Raw genomic sequence first — 16047 nt, forward strand, 5'->3', positions numbered from 1 at the left:
GCTCTTGGCTTGGCTCACCCTGAGCCTGCTGCTGTACCCTGCTCTGAAGGACAGACCAGGACTTTTCACCTACCTGGATGGTGTCCTGGAATAGCACAGGGACAGTTTCCAGCTGTGCTCCAGTTGGCCTGATTCCACCTTTCCAGAGTGGGTAAAAAGGTGGAAAATGTCGAGTTTTTCACATATATCTGGAATTTAACTAATAGCAAGGAACTGAGAGGAGATGGAAAGGTGGCTTGAGAGAGCAGGAAGAGCTCCCTTGGCAAGAGGAGACACATTTGTTGATATATTTTGAGAAAGGGTTGATCCCAGTAAGAGAAAGAAGACATCCCTAAGAAATGTCAAACAAATACAGTTGGCCATCTGATTGTTCAGTTAATGTGTTTATTCAGCAACAGATTTGAGCACAAATGTTAAAAGAAATTTTGTAAGCAATATTCCGCCAATGGCTTTCAAATAATTTTTCTTTTCAGTACTGAAATACAAAGATAGCTGTGACAGAGGTTGGAATGGAGAATTAAACAGCTTTCAAAGCCCTGGTCACCCACTGGTGACCACAGCTCTTCTGAAAAGGGCTGACAGTAAGCTTGATCTTTGGTTAATTTGAAGGAGTATCATTAAAGTTTTTACTCATTAAAAAATAAAAAAAATCCACAACTCCTTATGTAAGCTCTTTTAATGTAAAAACAAGTCCAAGTGAGAACAAAGGTAAGACACAAAGAGTGTTGTGCGTTGTTGGAAGGGATAAAACATTGCCAGTCTTTTATGAGAAAGAAAAGAAATGCTGATGATTGTGAGCCTCAGACTTAGAGTAGTTGTACTTTAACTTTTGTTTACTTTCAGTCCCGTCCTTTAAACTCATCCTCCACTTTGTGTCTTGTTTAACTCTTTATTTTCCTTTCCTGCCAGTCTAAGGCTTCCTATTGAAGAATAAAAGGGCTCTTAGTAAAATATATTTAAGCTTCTGTCTTTTAAATGTCCAGTCACATATTACACAGAAATTCTATCTAACTATTAATGAAGTTCTGCTGATTCAAGGTATTCAAACTTTGATTGATTGGGAAATAACCCACCAAAGAAAATACCTCAAGCCAGAGAACCAAATGCCCACTGGAGTCTGCAACGTGGAGTTGATCAATTAGGGTAAAAAACCTTTGGAGAAACAAAATATAATTTAAAGGCATGGTCACATGGAAAAGAAAATAATATTTAAAGCTCTGATTAGACAAACAGATTCATCTCTTACTCTGTTTTTTGAGGGAATCTAAGGGACTGATTTCTCTGGGGGAGGAATCTTCTGAAAAAGAAGTTCAGGGACAATAATGAATACTTAGAGGATGGGGGTATGAATTACTATGGAAAGATTATAAGGAGAACTGAAGAACAAAACTGTATAGTTCATTTTTTCCCTTTTGGAGTAAAAAAATAAAACAACCCTAGATGTTATTATTGAGGCCATCAATCACAGGAAGTTTTAAGTTGGATTAGGAAAATTCTTCACTGGAAGAGTGGTTAAACATTGGAACAGGCTCCCCAGGGGAGTCACCATCCCTGAAGTGTTCAAGAAGTGAGTAGCTACAGCATTCTCAATGTGATTTACAGGCCATGATAGTGCATCCAAGGCTGACTTGAGGTCTTGGAAGTATTTTCAAACTTAGGATTCTATAATTGAAAGGTTTACTGGCAGTGTGTGGTGTGTCCTCGCTCAGTATTCCTGTGTGGTCAGCACTCAAAACCAGTGAAATTACCTCACCCTCTGAAAGGGGTGAATGAAAGACCCTCTGAACTCCCAAGCAGGAATTTGAGGGGAGAAATCCATGTATGAAGATAAGATTTTTACAGGCTGTCCACAGATGGAATCTTTTTCAAGTACTTCAACACTTTGTAAATTATGCACAAATGCTTCTAAAATATTTACAAATGTGATATTTACATCGTGAAATGCTTCCCCAGTTTTTGCAAAAATGAATGTGTGACAGCTTTGAGAGGATAAAGGATGTCTTAACAGCCAACAAGGTAGAGGAGAGTCAGTCATTGCACATCTGCAAAAGAGCTTATCTGAACTAAAGTGTGGTACAACAAAGGTATTTTTATTAATGGATAGAAATCTGACATATCTAGCAGTATACAGTGGGTATAACATATGGGACAGCCCTGCCTAGTATCTTTCTAAAGATTTTCAAGGAAAAGTACATCACTAGAAATGGAAATATGAGAGGAGATTTCCTGTTAAGCCTGATAAGCAAGACTGAAATAAGATCCTAGTATAAAAAAAAGGTGAAAGTTCACCCACTTTGGCCTGTTATTCAGAGGCATCAGCAGTAACTTTCCCTGAATGATGGACTGAGGCACTGTGTTCCTTCTGTTTGATTTCCACTTCCCATCCATTGTCTCTCAATGGATTATCCCATGCACAAAGGCACCTCATGGAGTTCCTTCAGCCACCTCAATTTTTGTCTCTGAACTGAGCACCATTGTCATCACTTCTCTGATTAAGTTAATTTCCTTAATTTAGCTTCAGTTTTCTTCTTTTTCCTTTCACTTCTTTTAGGAGAAAGTGACTTCAGAGTCTGTGACGTCTTCTGTAGGTTGAACATAGTTTCTTTCCAATCAGTTCCAAACAATTCACGTTTTTCTGGAGCTGGCATTAGTTCAGGTGTATTTCTTGACATTAACACTGCTAACATCCCCTTATTATTACACTTACTATTATATTACAATCCACTATTGAATAGAACATGACCTACTATGCAATCACTTGCATTTCATAGCTCCTGCTCAGTTCCCTTATTACATCCTTGAAACTAACTAAATCTATGACAATAAATTAATAGATCTATGAAAATTATGGATTTTTTTACAATTTCACTTCTTTCCCTTTCAATAAACATATTCACAATGAATCTATACTCATATTGCCTTATCATCACTGTATTCTGTGCTTTGCCATAAGAATTATTTCAACATTTTGCCTCCTGGCATAATCAAACTTCAAAATACAGCACATTTTCTCCTCCATCAGAAAAGAGGACACACTTTCTTAAAAAGTTAAGCTGGGATATTCTGGTGAAAAGTTTGTTCAAATCCATATAAAAAAAAAATAAATTCATTTCTTCTTGATTACCCCTATACTGTTGAAGGATGTAACTCATAAATCTCACAATTAAATATATTATCCTGTAATAATCTTGAAACCCAAATTTTATTACAACAGCTATATTGTTGTCAGTGATAAAAACTATAAAATATAGATAATTTTAAAGAGCAGTTTGTGGTGCCTTTTTCTGATGATCAAATATATTAGAAGGCCTAATTTATTCACCTGAGCTTGGCATAATGACTAAATAATCTAAAATCAAGCTTGTTTTCTTTTACAAAAATATAGCTATCTTCAGCCTTTTCTTAAAAACCTGGTGTGGTTGGAACAATAATCAGATGTTGTTTCATTGTTTCTCAGCATTAGAAACAGAAAAGAGCAATTAGGAAATATGCAGAGTAATTACTTTTCTACATGGCAGCTTCAAATCTGCTGTGCTCATGGTGGCTGGAGTGAATTTCGGGCATTGTCTCCTCCTCTGGAACCTGCCATGAGAAACAAAGAGCTCAGTTAGGGATAGATAGATTTGCTTTTGCCATAAAAGAAGACTAGAATGTGCTGAGAATGTAATTCTCTTTGCATATATTATATGTCTGTTTATTAACATTGGCACAGCCTGACATGACCATGATTCTGGGTACTGAGGGATGAGCTCAGGGTTTTCTTCAGAGCAGGAGTTTAACTCACAAAAAAAAATACTAATAAAATTTCCTTTAACTTCATTTCCTTTAACATTTTATTTGCAAGGAAGTATATATATTACTTCTTGCCTTGCCTTTTTAGGTTTGTCCTGGCATAAAGGATAAAGTTCACCTGAACTAAGAATATGTTATTAGTCTCTGATAAGGAAGAGGATATTTAATACAGTGAGCATGTAAGAGAGACATAAGGGCCTCCACTGTGACATCAGTTTGTTGTCTCTTTCTCCTTTTTGTTCAATGTGAGTCCAATTAAAAAGGCATGATTACCTAAGAAGTCCGAAAATGATCCTGAAAGTGGCCTTGATAAATTCACAGCCTGAGGCAGATCAGCATTTTTGATTTTGAAGAGGCAGCCTTTCTGACTCGTGTGTGCAAAGCCCAGGAGAGTGGGGCTGCAGTGGCTTCATCCCCCAACATAATGAAAATAAGAGGTTGTGTCTTACCTCCCAATAAGCAGAGTCATCAAAGCAGTTCTGGTCAGATACTTGTCCCAAGAAGGGCAGCTTTAGAATAGCACCTGCATGAAAACCAGCATCAGAGGTTTAAAAAATGAAGAAATGACCAAATAAATGTCCCTCAGATGTGCCCCAGGCAGCCAGCTAAGTTTCTGACTGATTTCCTCATCTACAGAAATGCCAACCATCCTGGGACATCAGGTGATTATTCTGAGAGATGCAAATTTCTCCATGCATTAATAAGAGCATAAATAATTGCTTGTTTTTAATTGACAGATTTCAGACCAAAATTTTGTATTTCAGCTTGATTTTTGTTGTTTGTTTGGAAGTATTCACAAACACATGGAAATGGGTGATGCCTCATTGAGTATGTCCTGATCTCAAACTATTACTGCTCAGAATTTGAAGGGTCTGAATCTAGAGAGAATTCCTTTGGAACAACACCTAATTATTCCTACAGATATAAAACTCAGTGTCTTTGGAGCATGTACTCAGTATATAGATTAAAGAATCATAGAAATTTAGGTTGGGAAAAACCTCCAAGTCATCAGGTCCAATCAGCCAGACCAGAGCCCTGAGTGCCACATCCAGTCACTCCTTGGCCACCTCCAGGGATTTGGGCTCCATCACCTCCCAGGGAAGCCCCTTCCAATCCCTGACCACCCTTGCAGTGAAGAAATCCTTCCTGACCAACCTAAACTTCATTTGAAGACAAAACCATTGGAAAACTGCTTTTCCATGTTTGAGTTTCTGGCACCGGGACCCGTTATTTCAATTCTGTATTATTCACACAAAATTGTTGATACATTTGAGTTCTCCACGGAGAAACCTCTAAATCCACATGTGTTTTTAGTCACTATAAGCCTCCCACTGACCTGTGAGTGCTCCTCCCACCAGTGCAATTCCAAGTGTACTTCCTAGGGCAGCAGCCTGCATGGCAGGAGTAAGCAGGTGACCATCCCTGAAAAGGATGGAAAAATCAAATCATTGCATATCAGAAAATTGTTACACTTTGAGACTGATGATCAATTTTACAACATTGTACTTGCTGCATGCTGGAAAAGGTGACTCATAGGAAAATATCCTAGAATCTTCATGGCTGCAAAAGATCTCCAAGATCATTGAGAGTGACTCAAAGGAAAATATCCTAGAATCTTTATGGCTGCAAAAGATCTCCAAGATCATTGATTCCAACAAATCCTGCCACTGCTGTGTACAATGACTTTAATTTAGCTTTGTTTTAGGCTACAGATGAAAACAAGTTCTTTGAGCTGGTTATTAATGTCCTGTAAGCCATTAAGAATACTCCTGTTGGCAAAAAGACCAGCATTTCATTTTTTTGGAGTCTTATGAGTGAAAAAACCCATTTTGCCTTTTAATTTTTTTTAATTTTAAAAATACCAGAATTGTAGTCATAATAAAGATTTTTTAATCTTTATCATCTTTTTTTTTTTTTTTTAATGGTTTCAGTGTGCTGTTTCTTCATGATGTTTTAACTCATTTATTTGTATTTGAGCTTTTAATCTGTAACAAGCTTGGCATTTAAACTGCGTTAAAGATAGAAGATCGAGAAGAACACAAATTAAATGAGATTACAATGTTTGACATCAAATCAATGACACATTTCGAAAAAATCATAAGGTAGCAAATTATAACAGACCTTCAGAAATTAAAAAAAAAACTTTCTCTCTTCTCTCTAGGACTCACCTCGTTTCGTGTTTTATTGCGGTTACTACGATGCCAGCAAAACCTCCCAGAATGCCAGGTAAGCCATGTAAGTTATGAACTCCACAAGTGTCTTGAATTCTCAGCTTGGATGCCATCACAGGCTGAAATGAGGGGAAATAGGAAATTTATAGTGAGTTTACAGTCTTCCATGATGTCTAGATGGATGTGCAAAAGAGCAGAAGTAAAAGAATCAAATTATTATTAAAAGTCCCCATTACCTGGAGTTTGCTGTATCTATCTTCCCTTTGTAGCAAACCAAGGGAGCTCCAGGAAAGCCAAAGAGAAATAAAAAATGGGAGAAGAGCTGGGTCCCAGTACTTACAGTCAGGAACTGGAATCCAAGGACAGAGACAATTCCAGCAAGGACCCCGAGGAACATGGCAGAAAAAGGGTGGATTGCCAGGTCAGCACAGGTGCCCACTGCCACTCCTCCTGCCAGGGTGGCATTTTGAATGAGAACCTGCAGAGGGGACACAGGGCAAGGCAGAGGTGACACATGAGGAGCAGAGGTTTGTTTTAGGGCTGAGTGCCTCTGAAGGCTCTCTTGCACATGCTGGGCTCACACAAATAACGAGCTGCTGGAAAGGAGGGTTGGAAACAGAGCTGGATTTTGGGACAAGGGGATGGAAGCTGGTTTGGTTTTGTCTGCTGTGCACTGAGATTTCCAGGGAATGGGTAATTTCCTTGAGAGACCTATTTTGGCTGTTGTAATAAGGAAACTCAAGTAGGAACATCTTTGGAATAAGATACAGAAGTCCAGCTGAACACTGGACTGATGCCTCTAAGTGCCTGCAGGTTCTGTGGACAAGAGAGAATTATCAGAGAATCATTAAGGCCTTGAGATTAATAAATCCAGCCATCAAACTGGTACCACCACCATGTTCCCAGTCTACTACACTGCTTTCTAACCCTTTCTGTGAAGAAATTTCTCCTAATACCCAGTCTGAACCTGTCCTGGTGCAACTTGAGGTTTTTTCTCTCATCTGTTAATTGGTATTTGAAGAAGAGGCCAGGCTCCACCTGGTTCCACCTTTCTTCCTCAGGACGTTGTAGAGAGTGAGAAGATCCTCCTGAGCCTCCTTTTCTCCAGAATGAGCCCCCCCAGCTCCCTCAACCACTTTCATCACACTTCACAGGTTTTACAAGCATAATAGCTCTAATTCTGGCCATACTATGGGGAAAGGCTCCAGATAGCCTGGAAAGATAGATGGACACTGGGAATTTGCTTCCTCATCCTTATGAGAGAGGGTTGACTCGATTTAATGAGGGTTATGATGTGATTCTTACCATACTGAATTTGCCTCTTTTATCCACCAGGCTGGAGAGGGCGAATGTTGTGACAGTACAGGCAGCCAAGGCGAAGTAAGTGTTGATAATGGCTGTGCCCTGTTCTTCTGCAATGGCAGAGTTAAAACTGGGCCAAAAAAGCCAAAGGAACAGGGTACCTGCACGAACAGAAGTCAAAACAAAGCAAAATCTATTTAGTCACAAGGGCCAATACAACAGAGTGAGCTACAAGAAATGAGGAAGATGATTAATGAGAAAAAAAGAATAGACAAAATTCTGGAAGAAATAATAGAATATGCAGAACCTTTTGACACTGGTAGCTGGGATTTTGACACCTGGTCTTTTGTGAAATCTTACTGGAAGGCTTTAATGACCCCTAATCATTCCCCACTCACTGTTGGAGCTCACACCACTGTGAAACCCCAGCCAGAACAGGAGGCACAGGCAACACAATTCACATGCAAATCCTTTATCATCTATCAATACAACTGGAAGTTTTAGCTGGGGAATTGAATATGAATATGAACAGTTCTCATGGACAGATAGCTACGTGGTTTCTGACATTCATTACATGACAGGCACAACTCAATCCTTTAATTACACAAATTGATTTGGAAATACTGCTGAAAAGCACAAGACTTAACAGAAAGGAAGTCACCATTAATGCACAGTGAAAACACATATTTAATTTGATCTTTCCATCCTTGGAGCAAGGAAAACTGTAAAAAACATGTGCCATCTAAAAGTACAGTGCATACATGAGACTAAAAGCAATTTCCTCCAGAAGTGTACTTAGGAAAATAAATGTAGCGTAATAATAGGTAATCAGAAAAAAATGGAGATGGAAGAGGGATGAACAGCTCATCAGCTCTTGATATTACTTCACTTACCAATCATGGCAAACATGTCTGAGTGATAGGTGGATTCATCATTTTCATGTTTTTTTGTCAGACCAGGGCGGTACAGGACAAAAGCTGCAGCCAAACCAAAATAAGCTCCAAAAGCGTGGATAGTCATCGAAGCTCCAATATCTGTGGCCTGTAATAGGGACCCAAAATAATGCCACAGGTTTTATACAGCATAAAGACAAGGGCCTGATGTAGGAGAAGCCTGGAGGACTTAATTGTTTAAATCTGTGGTGGAAACCAGAGCCTAGCATAAGCAAACTGGAAGTATTACAAAGTGAAAGCATTTGTTATAAAAAGCATCAGTGATTGCTAAATAGTTGTACCTTTAATACTTCGGTTACTAGATGTTCATTGCATGCAAAGATGGTGATCTCCAGAAGAGTCAGGATCAGCATCTGAATGGGACTTGTTTTCCCCAGGAGTGCTCCAAATGAAATCAAAGCAGTTGCTGTGCTGAAGTCTGCATTTATCATGCTGAAGTTAAGAAAAAGAAAAATAATACCCCAAAACACAGGGGAAAAAAAGGAAGAAAATTAGTTAAAAAGCTGTAATATCCAACATGCCATTAAAATGATATGATTAAAATTATAGAGCTTTAACTCTTTAGATACAAAATTATCAAGCTCATCTTTGTGAATAAAAATTAATCCAACCTTTCCAGATGGATCTTGTAAGGATCTTACCAGCTAGTGAAGAGTAAGTGTAGAAGGTTTCCTCCTATACCATATATGTGTTTAGCTGGTTCAAATTATGATGAAAAGGCAGATGAGAAATATATTGGGATGTGCAAGGAGGTCATGGAACTCACAGAATTATTTAGGTTGGAAAAAAGTCTCTGAGACATTGAGTCCAACCTTTTACCCTAGCACTGCCAAGTCAACACTGAACCACGTCCCTCAGTGCCACATCTGCAGATTTTTTTAAAACACTTCCAGGGATGGTGACTCCACAGCTTCCCTGGGCAATCTGTTCCAGTGCCTGACCATCATTTCTGTCCTGACCTGCCTGAGCCTCCTTTTCTCCAGGCTGAGCCCCTTTCCCAGCTCCCTCAGCCTCTCCTCATCACACCTGTGCTCCAGACCCTTCCCCAGCTCCGTTCCCTTCCCTGGCCACGCTCCAGCCCCACAATTTCCAGCCCTGAGTGCCACGGAGGCTTCAGAGATGCCAGTGAGGTCTTTGGTCAGATGGTTTATAGAATCCTGGAAGCCTTGCCCACCTGTCTGTCTCTGTGCATCATCTTTGCATGAGCTGTCAGGCAGAACCAGTGTAAATGTGTTTTGGGGATTGGCAAATAAATAAACCAGAAATTGATCCAAACCTTAGAGCACAGAGGGGCACTAACCTGTGGGTTCCTCTAAAATGCCTTCCTGCAAGCATCAGGGAGCTGCTTGTGTCATTCCTGCTTTCCCCTCAGTAATGTTTGGATGCTGTTCATTTCAAAATTGCTTACAAGTTGTCTCAGAAAACAGAACTGCAGATGTGGAAAACACTTTGAGACCTTGGTGGAGGCAGGACAGGTGAAAAGGAGGGGCATTAAATGTGCTGGGAGACCTTGCCCAGGAGGTCTCTTATTCTGTGATCAGTGTTCAGACCCTGCTGGAGTGTGATGCTCATGAAAATCATTCCTTGAGAAGTAAGAGAAAACCCCATGAGTGCACAGGCTGGCTGCTCCAGCCTTTCTTCTGTGACCCCCTGGGTCATGGAAAGACAGATCCTTCCATGCCTGCTGGATGCAGGATGTGCTGTGCTACTGCTGGAGATCTTCCCAAAGCCTCAGAGAATTAAAACAATCTATCCACAGGACCCACACCTCCCACACATAATGTAGCACCTCACATTTCTTCACAAACTTTGGTTTCCAGTGGCCCCCTCAATGGTGAAGGGCAGAAGGATGTGGAGAGGTGGACAGCAAGGCTTAATGAAATCCAGGTAAGGTCTGACCCCATAAATGTTGTGGTTTATGGCTTCTCCTGATACCTTCAGGGATAGAAATATCAATTTTTGTAAATTCACATATACCTGTTGATGCTAACGTGAATTTTCCCTCCTTTCATGTGCCAAAATCCTTGCATCAGAATTCCCCACTGGAGACCGAAGGCAGCAATGAGCATGTTGAAACCAACACTGCTGAATCCATATTTCTTCAGAAAGGTCATCAGGAAACCAAATCCAACAAAAATCATCACATGGACATCCTGAAAGTCTGAAGGGAAAACAGGTCTGTGTAGAGACTGTGAAGTGTGAAAAGCAAGGGACACAGGCAGCTGGAGTGGAGAAGAATTCCAAACTCCAGGCATGCATGTGATCCATTCTTCATGAGCACTCTACCAGCTGAAAACAGAATGTTTGGAAAATGCCACACCTAATTATTGATTGTGTTGATTCCTCTTTCATTATGGAAAGCCACTGGGTTTCTGTACTTGCAAATTTGCTTGTGTCTGGCACTGTCCTCTCTTTGTGAAGCTACCTGGAATATCACCACAGCTTCATGTCCTTACAGAAGAGTTATGTTCCCCTTCCAGTAAAGGTGTTCAGAGCCAGTGTGTCCTGACTAACTCCAAAACTGTACATGGGACTTGTTTGGCTGTCTGCTAGGTGTCCAGTGCAAAGGAATGCTTGGGATCCCTAAAAATTACTGTCCAAGACATTGAACTTTTTACATGGATAAAAGAAAAATTAATTTTAAGGCAACATTTAAGATTAAAATTAAATTTTAATTTAAATTTAAAAATAAATTAACACTTTAAATTTAAAAAATTAATAGAGTTAATCAGCATACAATTAATCTTCATTGAAGGGTTTTTTGGAATATGAATTTTTAAAAATATGGTTAGTTATTTTTCTACTTTTTAAAGTTATTACTTTAAATTTTTCCCTTTTAATGCAAATTGACTCTATTACAACAACATGGATACTTTATATTTTAATTATTTTTTTTTTTTTTTTACTTTTAAGCATTATGTGATTTAATTGATGCTGAAACCAGACAGATTTGACTCCTGTAATTGCAAATTTTTGTCTTATTTTACTGTTTCACTTACTGTTAGTAAAAAACTCCGTTTTTAATAATTTTATTTCATTGCTCTTGCATGCCAATAAGCATGAGCAACTTGAGCTGGTGAGTTGTGACATTTGGCTTGAAGCTGCAATTCCCATTACCTGCAGCATCCCTCAGTTTTGCATTACCAGGCTTGGCCAAAAGAGGGCCCAGGAGTATAAGAATTAACTGGGGAATATTCCCAATAAACTCTGTTACATCTGCAGTGTCATATTCCTGCCCTGCCCAGCACTGAAATAAGCAGCGAGAGCTTTTCCTTTGCATTTAAGACACAGCATCGTTGGTTGGCTTGGGACTGGATGATAAATTTTAAGGTCCCTTCCAGCCCAGGGCATTCTGTGATTCTGTAGAAATGCAGGTGGGCTCACAAACACCTCCAACCCTTTTGCTTCCTCTTCAGGATGGACATTTTAAAGCTGTCAGGACTTAGTCACACAAATGGTTTAAAGTCCTCGTTAAAAGTTAATTCACAAGTGTTGAGAACAAATACCTTCTTCTTTAGCCCATATCTTGGACTTTAACTATCCCTTATGCACAATTTTAAAGAAGAGTAGATCTGAAGTGACTTTAAATGATGAAGAAAACAGCATGATTTGAGCTGAACTGTTTCAGTACCTATTTGTGTTTGACAAAGCAGAGCACTTCTGTGAGAGGAAAATAAAGATTGGGAAAAACACTTCAGCTGATCCTGAACAAAGCCACTACACAGAATTCTGCAAGGCTGGCCAAACCCAGCAAAATAACTCCACTGCAAGGTGGTCAGTCTCAACACAAAGATGCTTGTGACAAACTCTAAAACTGATCTTGCCTGGCCTAAAGTTGTAAACCACAGAACCCTGAACAAGAGGGATGCAAAATTTCTCCTAAGCCATGAGTCATGAATGCTCACAGGACAATGTGTAGAGGATGCCAACACGAAAGAAATCCTCTTGTAGTGCTCTGAGAAGCACCACACCCCTTGTTCTCCCGTTCCAGTGGCACAACACACCTGGAATTGTCCATCCAATTTTGCCATGCCTCCTACTTGTATCCACCAGAAACAGATTTAATGCAAAGCTACACTTTGGGAATGATCCCAGCTTAGCCCTCCTTACCTGACTGCAAAGCTGTGCTGATCCTCCACTATTATTTTCATTTTTCTTCTGTCCAAAACTACTGAAACAGCTTGAAATCATGGTGTTGAGGTGTCTAAGGCATACAAAATCAGGATTTGCACTGCAGTCCTGAGAATATAAATGACCTCCTGGATGAAAGAACTCAATCTCTGAGGTATAGATGGGATAACATCCTAAGGCATAGCGTGGGAAGCAGTTTAAACCCATCATTTTAGGGGCTAAAGGGAAATCCTGGCTCAAGATATTTCCTAATACACCTATACAACCATAGCATTAAATTTCTGCCAAGTCCTCAGGCAAACTGTACTTTTGTTTGCACTTTGTACAGATAAATTTGAGAGTAAGGGGTCCTAAAAGTGAAAATATATTGTGAAAATCTACTTTTATTCCCATTCCTTATTGGGAATTACCTCTGTGAGATCAGCACCTAAAAATTCAACATGGCATCGGTGGAGTTTGCTTGTGTCTACTGGTAACCTGAACAGCCTGGCCAAGAGAAATGTGTGTTCTTCTCTCCTAAAACACTGTTCCCACCTTAAAAGCAGCCCCTTATCCATGCCATGCCTAGAGCCATGCCTGGCAGGAGGTCAAGGGACCAGTTTGCATGAGCCCAAACCGTTCCAGAAGGATGCTCAGAGGTCAGGAGTGGGGGCAGCCAAGGGACAAGTGTTCAGGAATAACACTGCCTGTGCAGGGAGGCGTGGAGGGGGCAGCAGGAAATTCCTCCCATGTTTTAGACACTGAGATTAATGAAAAAATAAGCAAAGGTGATCTCTAACTGGGTAGGTTACATTTAAAGACCTGTACTGTAGTGTCAGTACAATTACCTGTGCTGTCAAATTACTCATGTGGGTTTTGGCATCATTTTGCCTAGGCCAACAATCATCTCCTGGGTGACAGTGGACCAGGAGTAATTCCCAGTACACTTTCTAGATAAGGCCACCTAATTTGGGAACTTGGATACTTCCATAAATTGGGATAGTTTAATATAGCACCAGCTAAGAGAGCTGTGCTTGCTCAGCACAAGAGAGGAAAAGGCTCTGGGAGACCTTAAAGCATCTTCTAGTACTTAAAGTGGGCTGTAAAAAAGTGAGAGAGTGACTTCTTAAATGGGCAGATAATGACAGGACAAGAGGGAACAGTTTTAAATTAAAGGAGGAGAGATTTCATATTGGATATCAGGAAGAAATTCTTCCCTGTGAGGGTGGTGAGACCCTGGCACAGGGTGCCCAGAGAAGCTGTGGCTGTCCCTGGATCCCTGGAAGTGTCCAAGCCCAGGCTGGATGGGGCAGGGAACAACCTGGGACAGTGGAAGGTGTCCCTGCCCATGGCAGAGGGTTGGAACAAATTGATCTTTAAGGTCCCTTCCCACCCAAACCCAAGGTCTCTTCCTTTGGCTCTATGAACATCGTTTACATGGCCAAGCTGTGTCACAGAGAGGGGGCTCTGGCACAGCCCAAATTGCCACAGCTCAGGGATTCTGCCACATCTCACTGGAGCTAACCTAAATGTGAGTAATTAACCCCTGAGGTCCATCAGCTGACTTGCACCTGGAGCTGAATAAAGCTCTCAGCTGCAGTTCTCTGACCCAGACAATGAGAATACACAACACAAGATCACTCCAACCTGAGATCACATTGCCCTGTAACAGCCATGGAAAGAAGAGTTAGAATGAGAGAAAAAGAGGGATACATCCAAAATTACACAGGTGCTACCTGCAGGCCGGGAGTTCTGTACTCCAGCATCCTCACCAAGCACATTGCAATCAGGGCTGCCTTGCAAGTCATGGAGACCTCAGAGCCAAAAAACTGAACAACAAACCTTCAATACTGCCAGGAAAACACAGTTTGCAGCTCTGCAAATTTTGTTTTCAATTTATTTTCACAATAGCCTAATCTTTGCATGAGGAGGAGAGGGTGAGACAAGTGAGTAACTACTTCTCAGGCCAAGAGCTTTTCCTGATCTTCACCAAGTATTTGCAGAGCAACAAATCAACAGAAACATTTTCAGGCTACCACTCCTACCTAATGGAGCCACTGCTTTGGAAGATAGCAGGGTGTTATCCACCTTGTCACCAAAACTGGCCCTTTTTGGAGTCCAGCTTTCACAAACATTTTATAACAATGATGCAGATGCAGCTCAATTTCCACATTCCCACAAGACACCTTTTCCAAATTTGCATGGTAGTAATGAAACATTCTATTCATTTTAATTATTAAATACAGTAATCAGGATAGAAGGTCTGGCAAGAAACACCCCCCATTTGTGTCTGGAAAATGCTGAAATCTTTCAAAGTAACACACAGTTTTCCAAGTCCTAACCTGCTGTGCAAACACCAGAACCATTTCCCAGAACAATAAACTTCTCAGCAGTGAGGTACTTGCAGAATTTTATATGTGCTCAATTTGGATTTGTTTTTGAAGCCTGCTGCTTTCACACTTCAGAAAAACGTGTTTATCCCCAAACACAACTTTCTTTTCTTTTCTTTATCAGTAGGTCTCATAAATTATTCAGAAATCTTACTTAGGATAGATTTAAAGAAATTTCAGCTTCTATAAGTCATAGACAGAAATACTTACGTGGGTATAATGCTGTAGCAGAATTTCTGTCATATTCCACAAATATCCCATACAAAACAATGACAGCCACTTCCAGAAAAAGCGCCAGGATCGAGAACTTGAACCTCATGTTGGTGTCCAAGTCTGGAGGCATTGCTGGAGAGCAGGTGGCTGTGAGAGCTTGATAATGGGTGTTTGCCCTCAGAGGAGCAAACTCATTCTGTGGATCTGGGTGATATAGCAAAAAAGAAAAAAAGAGACGTGAACACACCGTCACACCCACTATGGGAGGGAAAAACTCCAGGTCAATACAGCGATTTCAATTTCCCAGGGTACTCCTGTGTGTGAAATGCTGCTTGCATGTGTTTTGTTTTTTTTTTTTTTTTTCCAGTTTGTAATAAAAACCAGCTCATTCAGCCATTCAGTTGTACTTCTCACTGCCTGTATGTATTTTAAAAAGGAAATAGCCTTCAAGAAAATCTCACAGGGCCTGGTTTGCTGCACGTAGTAAGGAGCAGTGGCTCTCAATTGTGTTTTCCTGCAGTCAATGATACTTTCAAGTTGTAACTCTTCTTCCAAATTTTGCATTGAAAATAAACATGAAAATCACCTCTTTATACAGGCTGTGATGAGCAAAGTGAATCTCTTTCAACAACCTGAAGACATTTTTTTTTTTATTTCACAGTGAAGTATTCATTCTCAGAGCACAAGTTCTCATTGTAAACTTAATTTAAAAAGGAAATTATTGTACTTCTTTATATGTAAAAGGATATTCATAGTTGGTAAAAAGGAAAGCTGTAATTACTAAAATGAGGAATTTGAAGAGAACAGCTCCATTTTTCATTTTGAATGATTGCTTCTTTTTAACTTTCCCCTTAGCTCAGACAATGGAAATTGGTCAGAGACCAAATCTCTTACGTGGTTTAAAAAGCTTAGTTTGTAAACTTTAGCACAAATGGAGGAGAAAATTAAATTTCACTTAGTTTAGTGTTAGATGATCTCTTGCTCTTGGGAGTCCCATTGCTTGTCAAAATTTGTCTTGAATCCTCAAAGTTTTGTGGAAAAAATATTGTATTAATGCAATTTCAGCTCTGTTAATCCAGTAGTCAGAAAACGGCAGAATTGTACATCAGGAGCTTT

General features: G+C 40.0%; 1 protein-coding gene across 1 annotated transcript; it reads right to left on the reverse strand.

Annotated features, from left to right (window-relative positions):
* Positions 1-1659: 1659 nt before the first annotated feature.
* RHAG (Rh associated glycoprotein) lies at positions 1660-15123 on the reverse strand. The gene is made up of 10 exons (XM_033053710.1): positions 14929-15123; positions 10196-10379; positions 8500-8650; positions 8159-8306; positions 7269-7426; positions 6304-6441; positions 5961-6082; positions 5129-5214; positions 4242-4315; positions 1660-3582 (listed from the first exon to the last, which is right to left on the reverse strand). Exons 1-10 carry the CDS (start codon positions 15059-15061, stop codon positions 3508-3510), a joined length of 1269 nt encoding a protein of 422 aa, XP_032909601.1. The 5' UTR covers positions 15062-15123; the 3' UTR covers positions 1660-3507.
* Positions 15124-16047: the final 924 nt, after the last annotated feature.

The sequence above is a fragment of the Catharus ustulatus genome, chromosome 3, assembly GCF_009819885.2.
Source record: "Catharus ustulatus isolate bCatUst1 chromosome 3, bCatUst1.pri.v2, whole genome shotgun sequence".
Taxonomy (NCBI): domain Eukaryota; kingdom Metazoa; phylum Chordata; class Aves; order Passeriformes; family Turdidae; genus Catharus; species Catharus ustulatus.

What these genes read in the sequence shown, in the direction of transcription:
- RHAG (XM_033053710.1), bottom strand. Translation starts at nt 15,061, where the DNA reads ATGCCTCCAGACTTGGACACCAACATGAGGTTCAAGTTCTCGATCCTG. An exon ending in TAGTAACCGAAGTATTAAAG is followed by an intron (nt 8,307 to 8,499) that starts GTACAACTATTT and finishes TCCCTATTACAG; the next exon opens with GCCACAGATATTGGAGCTTC. An exon ending in ATGACTCTGCTTATTGGGAG is followed by an intron (nt 3,583 to 4,241) that starts GTAAGACACAAC and finishes TTCTCATGGCAG; the next exon opens with GTTCCAGAGGAGGAGACAAT.